Below are 19110 nucleotides of genomic sequence, written 5' to 3'. Positions count from 1 at the left end.
ATCATGTTATCGCTCGCTTCTTCTGGGTTTTGTAGTCATTTATATAGCCTAAAGGCTAGTTTCCACTCAGGAAAATTCTCTGCGGATGGAACGGGCAGGAAAATTTTTCTTTGTGTTGAAGTCATAGTTCCAACTCAGTGCTCAAAACACAAAGCAAAACTTTCCTGTCGGTTGCATCCACGAGTGGAAAGTAGGCTTAAAACAGAGTAGCGAGCGATAACATGATTAATATACCTAGTTGCCTTGAACAAGCAAACATCAAATGCTGTAATTCATATTTCAAATATGAACGTTAATAATTTGAATAAATACACTGTATATATCTAACATAGCCTATATAGGGTATTTCCCTGGAATGTCTTATTTTCAAAGAGAACGTGTATTAAAAAAATGAAAAAACTGGCTAAACAACAAGACTAGTTTATGACAAAAAACTGAAGAGTATAAATTATAAAAAATAAGACTTTGTGATCGTGAAAATAATAAAATACTACAACTAAGTGGATGATGCAAATATAGCAATAGTAGCATTTGATTAGGCTACATTTGATTTTGCATTTGTCGCCTTATGAGTTTGTCTAATCTATCCATTGTTTGCTGCATTTGATGTGTAATAACAGGCAACTCTTTAGTTAAAAACAAGTTTAACGCCTCTGCGTTTTCAAGTGCTAGAGCATGATATGGTCGTCTTCCTTGTATCTGTGGCACAGGAATAGCTCTTCCAGCAGCACCATTTAGCCCACGGTTTTCTCCCACATGAGGACCATGGAAATCGTTACCATCTTCATTTTCATGATAAAGCGGTGGAAGGTCATCATCTTCAATATCTGGTTGATGCATAGGCGCGGGGGGTTGTGCCTGATGTGCTAGTTCTTGAGGTGGACGTGGTTCATGAGGTGGTGGTGGTTGTTGAGGTGCACGTGGTTGATGAGGTATTGTCATTATGGATTATTTGTTGAGGTGCTAGCTGTTGAGGTGCACATGGTTGATGGGGTGGTGGTGGTAGTTGAGGCAGACGTGGTTGATGGGGTGGTGGTGCTTGTTGAGGTGCACGTGGTTGATGGGGTGGTGGTAGTTGAGGTGCACGTGGTTGATGGGGTGGTGGCAGTTGAGGTGCACATGGTTGATGGGGTGGCGGTGGTTGTTGATGTGCACGTGGTTGATAGAGTATTTGTTGAGGTGGTAGCTGTTGAAGGTGCACATGGTTGATGGGATGTTGAAGTGGTGGTTGTTGGCGAAGTAGAGATGCAGGTTCTTGGTGTTGCTGTGGGATTTGCATTTGAACACGATTCCTTATCGCACGATGGGCTTCTTCTCGTTGTTCTGGGTTTGCAATATTTGCATACATCATTTTGTTGACTCTCTCCACGAGACCCCTAAATAGTATACAAATCATGGTCGTTATGTTTTTTAAGTATACAGGCAGCCTTGTGTATTTCGCAGTCTTATATTTTGAAAAATGACTGTTGTTTTCTGTACTTACTGCCTGACTTCACGCAGAACGTATTCATGAACCCGCCTACGCGCAGCATTACGACGACCATTATTGTTGTATAGGTTCTGCACGTTGTGTGGCAACTGCTCAAATGTGAGATTTCTGTTAATCTCATTTATGATGATATCCCATAAAGCACCATGTTGTTGATAATTCTCCACAATCAGTCTTCCTTCTGCGTTTCCTATCCTTACTCTTTGACGTGGAGGCATTGCGAGAAAGTTGTTTTACACAAAATTTGTGACATATAACAGTACACTTAACTCTAAAGCGTTGCGCTTCTGCCTGAAATGATTCATTGTATTGCGTGCAAGTCCCTAATAGCGTAGAGAAAATAACTACACAACAACAATTTTGCTATACATAAAATTGAATGCAATTGTGTTAATGTGCTATAATTTTATGGAATTAAAATCCCTTGTGCTTTAAAGAAAAACTAGATTTCCTGGATGTTTTAGAGGTTGTGTGTTTTATACATGCCCTGTATATCATAGCGACGCAAATTATTATGAGGCAATCCTTCGGCTCACAAATTGAAGTTATTAGTTGCGTGAGGACAGCATAAAAAGCAAATGAAATTCAAGTTAGTGATAATTTTATGTTCCCGGTAATTAAGAATTCAATTTGAATGTGTTTTCGAATGTTTGTCTCCCGCATAGACAGAGTGCTCAAGCATTCAAGTTATAACAAAAGACATATTCTATAACTTTTTTTCACGATTAGAGTATATCACCTATTTGGTCAAACCGACGACAACATCTCCAACCGATATTATCTCTTGGGATGGGGCATGGTTCGCAAAGGATGCTTTTCGAAGACTGAGAAGGTACTCATTCTTCCATCTTTTGTTGAAGTCATCTAACAGGCGTTTTTGGGGTTTAGCTTTCTTTGTTAGCGATTGGCTGGTACTGACCACTTCAAAATGATGTTCATTTGAAGTTACTGCAATTTTTCTTCCATATATGAGATCTGATGGTATATGATACTCCTTCGATATCATCATAGATATAAGTTAAAGGACGATTGTTTATTGTTGTTTCGACTTCAACCAGAATAGTCTGTAAGGCTTCAAAGGTCAGGGATGTTCTACCAAGCACCTTTTTCAAACAACGTTTTGCACTTGTCACCATACGTTTCCAACAACCGCCGTGCCAGGGTGCCCTTGCGGTTATAGTGTGCCACGACACTCCCTTGTTTGCAAGAAATCTTTGAACTTTGGGTGACGTAACGATCCTTTGAATGTCCTTTGAGGCGGCCTTAAATGTCTTCGCATTGTCAGTCATCACAGTTGACAGGAGTCCTCTCCGCAACACAAATATTCTAAAGGATAGAAGAAACAATTCTGAAGATAAGTCCGTTACCAGTTCTAAATGAACTGCCCTGGTACTAAGGCAAATGAATAACGCAATATACGACTTTCGTTCTCCATTAGGGCTTGTTACGTAGAGTGGACCGGCGAAATCAACGCCAGTGTTGGTAAATGGTGGTTCTTCCCTAACTCTACTGTGAGGAAGTTGTGGTTCTTCCGGAGTAACAAAGGGTTTACTTTCTAACTTGTGACAGACTACGCATCTTCGTACAACTCTTTTGATCGATTCTCGGCCGCGTGGTACCCAAAAACGATCTCGCACGCAGTTTAATGTTTCTCGTATGCCATCATGGTGAACTAATTTGTGGCATTCCTGAATAACTAAATCAGTGAAACTGTGTTTTGTTGGTAAAAGTATAGGCGTTTTGCGTTGGTGGGAACGCGAATTACTCGTTTCTTCAAACTAAATCTCTTTAAATCGATAATATTCTCCAAATGGACTGGTTCGCTGACTCAAGTGGAGTTATTCGCTAAGGAGTAAGTAACCAGAGGTGGTTGTTTGAAAATCTCGCTGTAGGCATGTTTGTCATCCTCATACATTGGGGTTCGGATGGCCATGGAGCGTAGGGCAGCTGTAGAAAGGCTGGTCCAGTCCACCAATATTCGTGATTAACAAGATCCTTTCCGTTACAACCGCGCGCTGGTAAATCAGCCGGATTTAACTGCCCGGGACAATGTTTCCAACATTCTTTGTCGATTAGTTCACGTATCTCATTCACTCTATGTTGCACGTACTGCTTCCTTAGAATTCGAAAACCACTTTCGTAAGGTGAAGCCTCCACCTTTCATTAGTTCCTTTGCCGACGACTCATAAACATTGAATGTTTGCAAATTAGTCAAGGCACCTCCCGCGAAATCATCAACGTACAAACAAATTTCTCAGCAAATCGACAACAACAGGGTCGGTTGTATTTTGCGTAGACAAATGCTGTTTAATAGTACTTGCTAAGATGGCCGGACTAGGTCTCAGTCCAAATGGGAGACGTTGAAAACGATAATGCCGTACCTCGGGGTGTTCTTTCTCTATGTCGTCGAACCATAGGAAATTGATCATATTCCTATGGTCTGGTGCAATTTGAATCTGATGAAATGCTTTTTCTATGTCGGCTGTTAATCCGATAGGGTGCTCTCGAAAACGTATAATTATGTCAAATAGAGAAGGTACCAAGTTCGGACCCTTCTCTAAACAGTCATTTAGTGATTGGTCCTCTTTTAAAGACTTGGCCGACGCATCAAATACAATACGTAGTTTGGATGTCTCCTTGTCTTGTCGTATGACACCTTGGTGTGGAAGAAAGTAACCATCGTTCTCGTTTACAGTTGGTCGTTCTACAATACCTGTTCGTTCTTGTTCACAGATAATGTTATCATAGTCCCGGAATAATGCTTTATCTCTCTTCAAACGAGACTGTAGTTGTCGCAAACGCTTGATACTCATATCGTACCCACTAGATTTTGGAACCCTTTTTTCTTTCCATGGTAATTGGACCTCGCAGCTTTAAATTCAGCGCCAGGTAAGCAAGAACTCTGTTTCAGTTCCTTCTGCCCCTCGATTCCAATTGCCTCAGTTCTCTGAAATCACTGAACCGCATCAGTAAGATCTTCAACACTTTCACTGCCCATGATAACATCAGAACTCGAACCGTCAAGAATCAAGCTCGAAACAGAAACTCCCGCAAAATTCTCGTTACACGTTGTAGGACCTGATATTACCCATCCAAATTCGCTTTTGATCGCAACAGGCCCTCCATCACCACAAACAATTTCTCCGGATACGTAGTCGAAGTAATAATCAGAACCGATCAGTATGTCGATGTCACATAATGCAGCGACTGTGTGATAACAGTTTGTTTCTTCTAACGACACCTCGACCAAATCACATTTCTGTTTCGTAAATCGCCTGTCACCGAATGTATTCAGATTCAATGTTTCAGTCTTAACTGGTGTGAGTCCTAACTTCGCTTTGAGTGAATTCATCACATAGAAGCGCTGGCTGCCACTGTCCAAGAGAATTTGAGCCTGAACCTCTTTGGACCCAGTTGACGAACGTACGTTGGTAACTGCAGTTTGTAAGAGTACTTGACGCCGTTCCTTGGCGCGGGTTGTAGTGGTATGGACCACTGCAGGTGTGGCATGGGTACTATGCTCTTGATTGCCATTCGGTCTTACTTGCTCACTACGATTCTCTGTTGGGGGCGGCAGTGTGGTTAGCTACTAACGAAGCAGCTGCACTGAAGTTAGGTTTGTTCAAATGTGGTTTTCAGCTTTCAGTGTTAATTTTTACGTTTTTGCTGACTTCTCGCGCTTCAACCTCTTGTAAAATGACATCCAAAAGTTCAGAAATGTCCCAAATTTCTTTCTTGGTCGTGCGTGCAATTTGAATTCGAACCTGTTGTGGTGATTTTGCCATAATTACAGGGATTAATATACTGCCATATTGCTTGGAATCAACACCTAAAGAGGCCAGACCTCTTGTATGAACGCTGATCTTGTCATAGACATATCTTAATTGTGATGATTTGTCTGTTAAACAAGCTAGGATTTTCATCAACTCATCCATATGGGCTGATATGGTTTGCTGCGTTTTTCCAAAGCGCTGTTGCAAAATTTCTACTGCAGCATCATAATTATCTTCTGACACTGTTAGTCCCTGAATTGCATGACTTTCCAGTAAGGAATTAAGGTAGTTGAATTTATCTATTTTAGATGATCCCGAGTTTTTATGAACTGCACTCTCAGAACTATCCCAAAAGGTTCGATAGCTCGTAATATCGCCCTTAAATTTTTCGAGTTTCGGCAATTTTGGGCGACAATTCGACCCACCTATTTGATGAACATTCGATTGTTCTGACTGTCCGACAGAAACGCTCCCTTCGTCTTGCACTTGTGAATTTGACAATTGTTCTAAGTTTGTTGACATACCTGTGCTTGAAAATGCTTGAACCTCTGTTACCTTGTTGGTCGCTGATTCTTGTTTAGACACTTGTACAGACGTATTTGTTGACGTAGTAGGCATAACCGTATTTTGTTCGATTGTATATCGATATTTCTTCAACCTCGCACTCGGAAAGTATTTGACTGTCAAGTTCCTTTACTACTTTGAGTTTTCCGCTTAACATTGTCTTGATCGTTGCTAGCCTTGCTTTTGATTTTTCGGCAGTACATTCCTCGTCGTTATTGAGTATATAGTCCCCTTCTTTTGTTAATTTCGTGATGACCCCTCGATGTCCTGCTCAAACCGCTCGTTTTCGTGCTAATTCGCTCATTGTTCGCTCTAATATCGATTTATACAATTGCACAAAAATGTGTTTTTACACGCAACACATTACACCGCTTCGTAAGTCATTTCCAAAAAAATGTCGATTTTCTTCTCGATTTCCAATTGTACTTAACGCCAAAAGCCCCACGTTTGGGCACCATGTTATAAAGGTTTGAAGTTTCGATCTTTAAAATATGAATCCAATATTTTAGTTAACAATATATTTGTGTAACCATTTTAACAACATATTTTCGCCATCGCAATCGTGCTCTTTGTACCCTGTACATGCAAAAAGAAATGTTCATGTGCGCCCGCGTCCAACCGCATGTGTCACTCAACTGTTCATAACAGTAACTTTTTATACTCCATTCCGTTAACCCAATGTAAACCATGACATCTCCCACCCTTTTCTTATTATTCTTACTGACTTTAGCGTGCCACTCCTTTCCTTTACTTGCTCTGAAGCTTGAAAATGATTTCACACTTAACCCACTGGAACATGGCTGAATAGTTGGTTTGGTTTTTCGGTGTATGCTGGCATCGTGCAATTCTGAAATTAATTCAAGCTTGAGTATGGCTATACTATCATTATTTTAAACACATGCACAGTAAATAAAATTTTTTGGGTCCACCTCCCCCCTATAAATCCATCATCCGATAGGAAAATGCATACCCATACACCCCCTTGAATACCACAGATTTTACATGTGTTAATACAAATCAGGTCACTAGCATTGCCAACTACCATTCATGTGTGATTCATAATTTATTAACACAATTGCAAGTACTGTGCTAAAATTGCTCTAATTGATGATTGTATTGACAAAAAAACAGCCCATGGTTTTAGTGTGAGACAATTGATGGGGAAGAGGGGGGGGGATGTAAAAGTGTTTTTTTTAATATTTAAATGTAAAAGAAAGTTTCATATTTTACTGCTTAGGGAATTGTAATTGTAATTGTAATTGTAAAATTGTAAAATACATGGGCAGCTCGAAAACTGAATTGCGTATTTACAAGCTAAATCTAAAATCTAAAAGGAAAACACATTGACAGACACTACAAACAATCTATATATAACTATTTAAAAATCTATATTTAAAAGTTCCCGTTAACTATTAAGATACCGATAAAAATTTCGCCAAGTCTAACGACCATAGTTTATGGCGAAGGCCATGATAAAAGTATCTCTGAAACGGTTTGTTCTCCAATTGGGGATTTTAAAATGCCTATTTTGTCTTAATTGATGAGCTCCTTCATGAATCGGGGGTATAAGTTTATTCAGCTTGTTATGTTTATCATTCACAGTTTGGTAAAAAAAATCCCTTCATATTTTTTCATTGTATGACATAATGGTGGGAATATTTGCTTCCAACAGGGCTTCATGATACGTTATTTCCGGGTTGATAATTGATAAGGCCCGTTTTTGTAAACGTTCCAATTCATTTAGGAGGTACTTCGGTAAAGCATAGAAGAATACTGGGATTGCATAAGTCAAAACAGATCGAATGCATGTAATGTAAAAGAGCACGAGATATTTTCGAGATAGTTTAGCTCTTGTCAATTGCACAAGAAAGTATAGCCATTTCGCTGCTTTCTTTATAACATTATTTATGTGAACATTCCACGATAGGTCGCTAGTTATTGTGACCCCCAGCACTTTTGCACTTCTAACGACTTCTAATTCTTTTCCGTATACATAAATCGGTTGAAAGTCTTCTTGGTTTCTTGCAAAGCATATCCGTATATCTTTGCATTTTTCATCATTTAATTTCAGTTTATTATTTGAAGACCATTGGGCGACTTTATCAGCTATGTTTTGTGAATAACTGGGAAACCCCCTTTCTACGATTTCTGAAGATGTTGTATCATCAACGTACTTCCACAAAAGGGCAAGTTATATTGTTGTTAAGAACTAAATCATTTATTAGCAGTAAAAATAACCACGGTCCCAACTTTGTTCCTTGTGGGACTCCGGAAGGAACTGAGCCCCATTCAGAAAGACAGTTATCAGCAAGTTTAGTTCGTTGAAAACGGTTGGACAAAAAATCAATTATCCAATTTACTACACAGTTAGGTAAGTCCAAATCACAAAGCTTCTCGACAAGTATTCGATGGTCTATTAAATCAAAAGCCTTTCGGTAGTCGAAAAGTATAGCCCTAACAGTGGCACCATTTCCATCAGTTCCTTTTGTCCAAACATAAATTATATGGATGAGAGCATGGATCGTTGAAGATTTGGGTACAGCTCCGTATTGGTTAGGGTCCAGAATCCTTAGAACTGCAGGTTTTAAATAATCTTGTACCACAAAATTTTCGGCAACCTTTGACAAACATGCTGTTAAAGATATAGGTCTCAAATGTTTGTTTAGATTTTCCACAGGTTTTACCTTGGGCAGTGGAATTACATTTGCAACCTTCCAAATAGATGGAAGTTTAATTTCTTTAAAGGAAGAGTTGATGGTTTTACTTACAGGAAACGCAAGGAGCATAGCATATTCTTTTAATAGCCAGTTCAGAATTTCATCCGGACCGCAAGCTTTTGATGGATTTAACTTTGCTAGAACTGCTTGGACTTGTAACTCTGACACTTTAGGGTACACCGGGGACTCTTCTACAGGTAGACGATTTAAAGGATGGGGTAATCGATATTCTTCTAATGGGTCAAGAAAAGCTTTATTTATTGCGTCTGCTAAATCCACTCTAGAATAATTATCTACTCCTTCGACTTGGATTTGATTAATCAGATCGTCAGTAAAAGACTTGGAGCCACATAACCTTTTAACTTCATTCCACCACGTTTTTGGATTGTCTTGTTTCATATGTTCCACTTTAGACTGATAAAATTTAGCTTTAATCACTTTCCTTTCTCGGTTTACTGTATTTCTATAAAATTTGTACTGCCTTGACTCAGCGCCATGTTTGTGAAAGGCATTTTGTCGATTCAGAATTAAAGACTTTAAATGTGCGGTCATCCATGGGGCATCTGTCGAATTTACGCGAATCTTCTTAACCAGCATTAATATACTCAGTCCGGTGTGCAGTACATTGTTAAAAATATTCACCAAATCCTCGCATGATTCCAAGGATGAAAATAGTGTAGGCCAACATATTCCACTCAAATACCTTCCCATCTCTGCCTTTCGACTAGACCGTTTATCACGCGTATATACAAATTTATTAACGTTGGAATGTTCTCTTTCTTTTCCCTCAGCTGTAACTGTATCATGATCTGAAAGACCAAACGGTGGAAATATACATGGGTTTTCGTAATAGTCATGCATGTTGGTTAATATTAGGTCAAGAATTGCGTTCTTCGTTGTTGATTTCTTGACAATCTGTTTAAGACGGAAATGCTTTTTAATGGAACTGACATTTAAACGATTAAAATCACCTGCAATGATGATTGCGCAGTTTGGGTATATCGACTCAGCTCGTGCTAAACTTTGGAACAAATGTTCGCGCATGTGGTCGTTCTTGCCTGCTGTCCAATGAGGATGGTAAATGACTGCGACAAGAAGACAGGAAAAACCTCTGGGTAAGCGTTTGGGACGTATGTGAAGCCAAAAAATTTCATGGTCTTCGCAACAGGAAAGTGACTCCAATTTTTTATACTTAAAACAATCGTTTTTTATATAAATACCAACCCCACCATGGCTATCAGACAAGCGATCTTTCCTCATAAAGGAGTATCCATCAATATCCACAACCCCGTCTGTAATAGTTGGTCGCAACCAAGTTTCAGTAACAAAAGCAATACTTATCTGATTGTGATTAAGAAAATCTTGTACTTCTTCGATTTTGGGCACCAAGGCTCTAACATTTGACACCATAATCTTAGGAACATAAAATAGATTTTTCTCTTTTTTGTTTGGTATGGTGTAAGTATCAGAGGCAGTACAATCTAAACTAGTGTCTCCATTCGGCGAGGGAAACCTAGAGGTCTGATTAGGGGTGAAACAAGGTCTAATTGCTTTCTCCAGGATCGTTTCCGTTCTGACAATGCGTTCATTCGAAAAAAATTCCGGTGATGCCTTTGATGTGATTTAGGGTGGTTTCGAATATGTCTTAAAACGGCTATCCTGCCCATATTGCCGCTTAAATTTAAAATTTTGGTGATGTCTTTGATGTAATCCATTTGATCTGTAGGATGGTTTGGGAATTGTCTTATAATGGCTATCCTGCCTAGGCAGATGCTTGGATTGGAAGTCTTGCATTGTCTTTTCAAATCTTGCCACGCTTGTAGCTCCAGGAGTTTTATGAGTAGTCATCGTACATATGCGAGTGTCAAATAACTTGTTTTGGTTGGTACGATATTCCTGCAATTGTCTGTCAATTTTTCACGCTACTGACAGATGTTCAATAGTTGTATGACTTGAGCTTAATTGATTATTCTCTTCGATAACAACAATATCTTTATCGTTGTTTAGTTGTGTGTTTTTGTGACCTTGTTTGTTACAATAATCTAGCTGTTCGTCAATTTCCTCTGTTACTGGTAATTGATCGATGATTATATAATTAGGGCTTAACTGATGATCGTCGTCAATAACAACTACGTTTTCGTTGTTTTTTTGCATACTAATCGAGTCATTAGTATCAAATACTTAGAGTTTAACTGATGCTCATTTTCATCATGTGTGGGTGGGCATGTTAATGAGTTCAGTATTACCCATGGTGTTTACTGAGCCGTTTCGATATGAATCAAATTCTTGCTGAAGGCGTTTAACTTCTTGCTCTAAACATATATTTTTGAACTTTTGTTCCTCGAGATCAACTTTCAATAGCGCTATTTCATTACTTAGTTCACATACCCTCGGTGTCGTTGCATTCCCCTGCGAACTCATTAAACTTTGCATTGAGTCCACTCTGCTTTTCAAAACTTCCATCTCCAAATTTAAATTGTCTAGACACTCACTGAAGTCAATGCAACCGGTTTGGTCCGCCAGTATATTTGTACAAAGTTTTATTAAACATTCTTTTGCACGCTTTCCAACATCACCATTAAAGGTCAGAGTGTTGTGCTTACCGGGATACCATATTACTACGAAATCGGATGTAGAGGAATCAAACCTTTTTGTGCTGCTTCCTGGCAGCCACGAATCGTAATTATTGCACCATTTTGCTCTTGTTCCATCATAGACAATATTCCCAGATGATATATGCTCTTTTAACTGATTTAAATCAAAATTATCATTGAAATTATTGACAATTTTGTCAGAAGAGTCTTCAACACGACAGTCCGCCATGTTTTGACTATTAACTCTCTTATTATCTAAAGGTTGAGGGGAGGAGAGGGCTAGTTGGGAGGAGCTACAATAAATTTGTTATGGGACACAGCCAAACAGTGAATGTTGTCAATGTGTTGGCCAGGATTGTGGTTTAGGGTGGGGCTAGTGGTTTTTTAATTAATTTTATTTAATAATATAAATTCAAACAGAATAAAAATAACCCATTCCTTTTTTGCTCTACATGTCTGACATCTTGCTTGTAACAAAACCATGGATTGTGAAAACATAAACCTCACCTTGGGTTGCAATCAGTTCAAACTTGAAGTCCCTCAGGACAATATACAGATACAGGACTTTTGAGCTGGGGTGGCTGTAATGTTCCATGGTTTGGGAAAAGAGCAATTTAAATTATTTTTTTTCTCATTTCTGTAGCATGACCAGGGCTTCCAATATTAAAGGAAATTTCTTTCAAAAAGACTCTCACTATGGGGGAGGGGTCAATGTTAGTAGCATTATTATACATTCTTTTCAAAAGTTCTTTGTCTTTCTTTTTCCCATCCCCCATGAGGACAGTCATATGCAAATAAATTGTGGAAGCCCTGAGCATGACAGCATGCTTAACATTATAAAACTTATAAGTTGAAGTTTCTCTACAAGCTGCCCACTGTTTGTGTACAAGCATGTAGTATTTTTGTCACCATAAATATAAAATATATTTAATCCCCTATAGAAAATTGTCATCCCCCCTCATTATTTTACAGGCCCCTCCATCCCTATTCCATTAAATAAAGGTTGACTGTACAAAAATACTTGGCAGTGTTTGAGACTTTGAGCCTAACTTTGTTCACAGGACAAAGCGGGAAGGTGGTTTTGCCATTTTGGCCTATTTTACAATTTTTGATGCAGTTTATGAATAATTCATTACTCCAAACAATAAAAAGGTAAATAAGAAGAAAACTACTTGCCTTTACGACAGCCAGGGCAAACATTGTTAAATTCTGTAAGCTTTTTTCCGCAGGCACTGCAAAACTTTCTTTTACTTTCTTTTTGACCACAATGTATATCTTACATGCATTATTGGTTATAGTAGAGAACCGCTGACCATAGATGATTTTTTTAAATTTTCTTTCATTTTAAAATTAATTTTGATTTTCTTTTTTAATATTTTATTTGTTTACGTGAATTTTTAATAAACTAAACGTTGTACAGTCTTGTGTTATATTTTGTGGCGTGTCGCCACATTTTACAATTCAGAAATGAACTTCTAAACAAATTAAGGACATTTAGTTTCTTCAATATGATTTTAAATCCGGTGGCAACTATGGGCCACCGTACAAGTCCATTTATCACATGTTGAAGAAAAACAACGGTTTTTAAACTAAATTTGTCTACTCCACAGAGGCTTTCTGGGCTTTTTTTTCAAATGAATAATATTGTGAACATTGTCGTGAACAATAGCATAGGCAGCCCAGACATGTTTTCGTTCTCGTGGCGCTCGCGCGTGTTCCAGAGTCTACTTGGTCTATTATTATGACAATAGTTTATGGAGGGGGAACATGGTTAGGAAATGCAGCAAACTTCAAAGACGGATGTTGATTTCGCCCTGGTTTATATCACGTGACTAAAGACTGTGCACAATCTATCTGGTTTAATATTGACTTTAACAAATATGGTGAAATAAACCCATATCTAGTTTTATCTGCGAAATGCTTGGCAATAACTGCGCTGTTGTCGGTTGTGGGACTTCCCGGAGGACAAAAGGAGTCGGTATTTTTAAACTTCCAGCGCCAAAGAACGAGGAATACAAGTCATGGCGATCACAATGGTTGAACGAGCTCACTAAAACAAGGGTAATTGATAAACATTTCCGAGCACAGATTGAAAACGACAGGGTTTTTACCTGCGAAAGATATTTCAGAGAACAAGACATCCAAAAATGTAATTACTGTGCTTTATGTTAAATACAATATACGTTTGAGCTATTCTTATGTAAAATAACGAGTATATTTCCATATTCACCGTCAAGTCCCTCCCTCATCAGTTCACAAGCAAACTATGTAATTGCATATCACGAGTTATCTTTGTGATATTACCATGGATTAATGGATATTCGAAGTGATAATGATTTGTAGGTAGAGCTCTTAGTAGAGAACACAGAGAAAGTTTAAATAAACTTGAAAATTCATATTAGCTATTACAATTGTCTGCAATGATGCTTTAATTTTATAATGTACATTGTGTTCAGTGGGGATATTTTAAACGTTTTCATACTACAGAGTATAAAAAAAATGTTCCAAATGTAAAATTTTCGTTTTTCAGGAGATTTTGCAGAATTTAGCAAATTTTTGTGTTCCTAGAGATAGTTAAGACTCATCTGGTATACCTAGGGCAAGTTTGGTTTTTCATTAACAAAATTATGTTACCGGGGGGGCGGTTCCTTTCCACTGATATTGAGAGGGCTTGCGCGCGAAAATGTGAAGCTGAAATTGAGATATTATTTAGCTGTCTAAAAGTAGGAAAGCTTTTTAACAAGCTGTCAAAGTTTCAGGAAAAATAATGCATATTGAGAGCAATGCGCGACCCCTAAAGGTGAAAAATATTTCATTGCGCGCAGTGGATTAAATGCATAGTTGATTTTCGTGTGACCGATGTCATGCAAGGCTGTGCAAATGAATAAATTAAAGCGAGAAAGTGAACGAAAAGACGAAGTGATTTAATAACAAGATATTAATTTGTCATGTTAATCCTCAACATTTCCACCATTTCTTTGTAAGCAAACTGCGGCTCGTCTGAGCATGGTAAACACTGAACGGCGAACCATTTGTCTGTCCTGCCTCAAATTCTCCATTTCGTATGAAATTCTTTCTTGCACGCCTACGCTACCACCGGCAAATCTAGGTGAATGGGCAGACAAATGGTTTGCTGTTCAGTGTTTACTATGGTCAGACGAGCCACAGTTTGCTTAAATGAAATGGTGGACATGCTGAGGATTAACATCACGAATAAATCGCTTTGTTTTTGTGTTCAGTTTCTCGCTTTAATTTATTCATTTGCACAGCCTTGCATGCGATCGGTCACACGAAAATCAACGATGCATTTAATCCACTGCGCGCAATGAAATATTTGTCACCTTTAGGGGTCGCGCGTTGCTCCCAGTATGCATTATTTTTCCTGAAACTTTGACAGTTTATTAAAAACCTTTTCTACTTTTAAACAGCTAAATAATATGTCAATTTCAACTTCACATTTTCGCGCGCAAGCCCTCTCAATATCAGTGGAAAGGAACCACCCCCCCGGTAACATAATTTTGTTAATGAAAAACCAAACTTGGCCTAGGTATACCAGATAAGTCTTAACTATCTCTACGAACACAAAAATTTGCCAAATTCAGCAAAATATCCTGAAAAACGAAAATTTTACATTTGGGACATTTTTTTTGATACACCCTGTATAATAACACACTTTTAACAGTAAGAATGCTTTTATTTAAACATAGTTTATAATTTAAATTTTAAACTTACACAAAGTTGTTCTTTTGCTAGTTGTAACTGACAAAATGACAAAGAAGACTTTAGTATTTGGTGTTTTACCATGCTCAACACGCCAAGTCTACTCCACGATGAAGAAAAAATTCCTCCTAGATGCACTTTGCATCGTGTACAAGCTCCAGTTTGTTCTCAGAAGTTTGACTCTCTTGCAGATGTTTGCAAGCATGTTTCCAAATTAAAAGAATTGAGAGACTGGAATGTTGCAACACTGGATGATAGAATAACAATGCAGAAGATGCATTCACCATATCTTTTGCCTGAGTATGAAATTGTGGTTGATGACAGTCTTGGATTTACCCTGTCCGTGTTGTTTCATTGGCTTTTACCAGAAAATCATGAAATATATAAGAAATATTATAGGTCAGTAAAACAAGTCAGTGTAAAGCAGTTGACTGGAGAGATAATGGATTATACCCTCTGTACTGGAGTAACTAATGAAATGCAAAAATGTGATGATGTAAAGCACCATGTCATTCCTAAATCATACGATCCATTATGGGATGAGGGTAATGAGGTTGAATTTGGTGAGTCCTACCACCATGATGATTATCATCGATCCATCAATTGTCAGCTACTAATGCCACCTGCATCTGTGACTAAGTCATGCAAATCATGCACAGCTTTCTCTTCTGCTCAAGTTAAAAAGATACAGAAAGCTAGCAAGAAAGGACAGGTAATGCCAGCTAAACTGAAAGCTCCCATTTCTAAAACAGCACCTGAAAGAATCAAGCTAGCCCTTCAAAGAACAGCAGCTGAAATATGCTAAATTAGAAAAAGAAATAGAAGAAATGAAGGTTGAAATTGAAAAGGCAAGCATCCCAGTTGATGATGAAATAAGCAATGATGTTGTAAGTTTTTTTCAAAAATTGGCAACAAAGAAATGACACCATTCATGCAATCGTTTTGGCAACAGCAGAAAAATATGTCCCTGGCCACTAAATCTCCCTCTTGCTATGAAGAACTTAGAAACAGCGGAGTTTTTGTTCTACCCAGTCAGAGGACAGTCAGAGGACACTGAGAGATTATAGAAAAGCTATAAGACCAAAAGTTGGATTTAATGCATAGGTAATCAAGGATTTGATTACTTTAACCTCAGCATACTTCAACACACTAAGGTATGTTGTGTTACTTTTTGATGAGATGACTGTAAAATCAAATCTTGTGTTTCAAAAAGAATCAGGTGAACTAATTGGTTTTACAGACCTTGGTGATCCTAAAGTCAATTACAACACCTTGGAAAAGTGTGATGAGCTTGCTACACATGCTTTGGTGTTTCTACTCAGAGGCGTTTGTACTAATCTTAAGTTTGCATTGGCGTATTTTGCCACAACTGATAAAAGATGTGAACAGATCCTGCCTGTGTTTTGGGAAGCTATTTACATCTTAGAAGTTACTTGCAACTTGTGGGTCATTGCTACAACTTCAGATGGCGCTTCACCAAATTGAGCATTCTATCGCATGCATCAACAGCTTGATGGTGGTTCTGACAAAGATGTTTGCTACAGAACTGTTAATCTCTATGCAAAATACAGATACATATTTTTTTTTTGTGATGCCCCGCACCTTGTTAAGACGACAAGAAACTGTCTTTCTCATTCCCACAGTGGAGATTCTCGATACATGTGGAATGCTGGAATGACCATAATCTGGGAACATATTTGCCAGCTCTACTATCAGGATATTGACAATGGTCTGAAGTTATTGCCAAGACTCACTAATGATCATATTCACTTGTCATCTTATGATGTAATGCGAGTTAACCTAGCTGCTCAAGTATTGAGTGCTTCTGTTGCAGCAGCTCTCGAAGCCTTTGGACCACCAGAAGCCGCAGGAACTGCTGTATTTGCACAAATGATGGACAAGTCTTTTGATTGTCATAATGTCAGAAGCATCAATGAGCATAAACTTAGACGAAAGCCTTTCCTTGCACCTTACACATCTATTGTTGATGAAAGATTCTCGTGGCTTGAAAAACGATTTTCTATCCTATTTTAAAGAGTGGAAGAAAAGTACAACTGATCGTGTTGGCAACTACACCCCAATTGCAAGAAGCAAGATGTTTATTTCTTGGCAAACAAACCTACGAAGGTCTGCAAATGACCTGTTTGGCTACAATCGAGGCAACCAAATTCTTGCTCACAGAAGGTCTTGATTATTGTCTTGACCGAAAGGTTCTGCCAAGATCCAGTTGAGGAATATTTCGGAAACCAAGGAAAATTGGGCCTTCAATCAGACAACCCAGACATGTTTACGTTTGGATATAGCACAAACACACTACGAATCCAACTGGAGGTTTCTATTAGCAGTGGCAACATGAGAGGGCGAAATGGGAAAATATTTCAGAACAAGCTGTGCTTAAAAGAAAGGTACTGCATACTAAAAAACTTTAAAACTAGACTAGCTTACAGATAGTTGTGTTTATTTGCCCCCTTAACTACATGAAATATTTTACTGTATATCAGTATTTACTAAGAGACAGAAAAAGTTCAATTAAAACTGAGAACCCTGTTAGCTTGCCTTTATTTTATACTCTACCTCCATGTAATATTTGTACAAAGAATGAAACATTGGCTAGTATTTTATATATACTCATTTATATTCTCTTCTGGCTTAACTTCAGCAGCTCTTTGGATCTCTTTTCTTAAGGCCTTTTGTTTGCACTTACTTTTTGTAGCTAACTTGTACTTTTGAACTATGTCTTTGGCAAGGGAAAATGCTCGTACTTTAATGTACAGATAAACAATTGAATGTAAAACATCTTTGGCAACTTGTTTTTCTGGATTTAGTTCAGAGTCGGCAATTGCAGAATAAAATGCTGATAAAATGTCTGGGTGAGACAATGATCTGAACAATATTATATCAACTTCTACCTTATTTTCCTTAATACATGTAGTTAAATCCCTAAATGGGCATTCAGTTTTAATTATAATTACTTGGGCATGTGAATTTATAGCCCACAATCCACATCGGTTTAAACAAGAAACCAATTTTTGGTCTTCCATATAGCCGTTGGGAACATGTGCAGCTTCAAGAATGGCAATTGCTTGTTGACACTCTGGTGATTTCCAGCTTGGGCTGTTTTTTAATTTCTTATGCAGGTTGTGAAAAACATAACCACCAAGGTATTGCCCTCGTAAAATATCTTAATATCTTGTACGTGTACATCTACATTTTTATAGCCTTAGCTTCTTAGTCATCTTCTCCCCTGTAAGACATATATAAAAATTTAAGTTAGACATCACAGCGTTCAACAAACTTTATTTGAATAAGATATATGTATTAGTTTTTTAATTACGATAAGTCTAAGAGGGGGAACATTTTTTTGCGCCACCCGGTAGATATATAGATATATAGATATAGATATATATATATTGTATATATATATATATATATATATATATATATATATATATATATATATATATATATATAGATGAATGGATGGATGGATGGATGGATGGATCTATGGATGGATCGATCGATGGATCGATCGATGGATCGATCGATGGATGGATCGATCGATAGATAGATAGATAGATAGATAGATATAGATACAGACACAGGCATATACAGGCATATACAGGCATACAGACATACAGGGTGTATCAAAAAAAATGTCCCAAATGTAAAATTTCCGTTTTTCAGGATATTTTGCAGAATTTGGCAAATTTTTGTGTTCCTAGAGATAGTTAAGACTTATCTGGTATACCTAGGCCAAGTTTGGTTTTTCATTAACAAAATTATGTTACCGGGGGGGTGGTTCCTTTCCACTGATATTGAGAGAGCTTGCGCGCGAAAATGTGAAGCTGAAATTGAGATATTATTTAGCTGTCTAAAAGTAGGAAAGCTTTTTAATAAACTGTCAAAGTTTCAGGGAAAATAATGCATACTGGGAGCAACGCGCGCCCCCTAAAGGTGACAAATATTTCATTGCGGGCAGTGGATTAAATGCATGGTTGATTTTAGCGTGACCGATCTCATGTAAGGCTGGGCAAATGAATAAATTAAAGCGAGAAACTGAACACAAAAACAAAGCGATTTATTCGTGATGTTAATCCTCAGCATGTCCACCATTTCATTCTAAGCAAACTGCGGCTTGTCTGAGCATACTAAACACTGAACAGCGAACCATTTGTCTGTCCATTCACCTAGATTTGCCGGTGGTAGCGTAGGCGATTTGCAAGAAAGAATTTCGAACGAAATGGATAATTTGA

At 38.0% G+C, this 19110-nt stretch overlaps 1 protein-coding gene and 1 pseudogene across 1 annotated transcript; both read left to right on the top strand.

Annotated features, from left to right (window-relative positions):
* Positions 1 to 13054: 13054 nt before the first annotated feature.
* On the top strand, positions 13055 to 15662 carry LOC114530809. Its single transcript, XM_028552424.1, has 3 exons — positions 13055 to 13286; positions 15049 to 15420; positions 15535 to 15662. Exons 1-3 carry the CDS (start codon positions 13055 to 13057, stop codon positions 15660 to 15662), a joined length of 732 nt encoding a protein of 243 aa, XP_028408225.1.
* Positions 15663 to 16036: 374 nt separating this feature from the next.
* LOC114530808 lies at positions 16037 to 17308 on the top strand (annotated as a pseudogene).
* Positions 17309 to 19110: the final 1802 nt, after the last annotated feature.

The sequence above is a fragment of the Dendronephthya gigantea genome, unplaced genomic scaffold (genome assembly GCF_004324835.1).
Source record: "Dendronephthya gigantea isolate DGI-Jeju-01 unplaced genomic scaffold, DenGig_1.0 000066F, whole genome shotgun sequence".
Taxonomy (NCBI): domain Eukaryota; kingdom Metazoa; phylum Cnidaria; class Anthozoa; order Malacalcyonacea; family Nephtheidae; genus Dendronephthya; species Dendronephthya gigantea.
The sequence above is the reverse complement of the archived record's forward strand: the minus strand, read 5'-3'. Positions and strand labels throughout refer to the sequence as shown.

Coding starts and splice junctions, on each gene's coding strand:
- LOC114530809 (XM_028552424.1), top strand. CDS start 13,055: ATGCTTGGCAATAACTGCGCTGTTGTCGGTTGTGGGACTTCCCGGAGG. Junction 13,287..15,048: donor AGAACAAGACATCCAAAAAT/GTAATTACTGTG, acceptor ACTCTCTTGCAG/ATGTTTGCAAGCATGTTTCC. Junction 15,421..15,534: donor GGGTAATGAGGTTGAATTTG/GTGAGTCCTACC, acceptor CTTCTGCTCAAG/TTAAAAAGATACAGAAAGCT.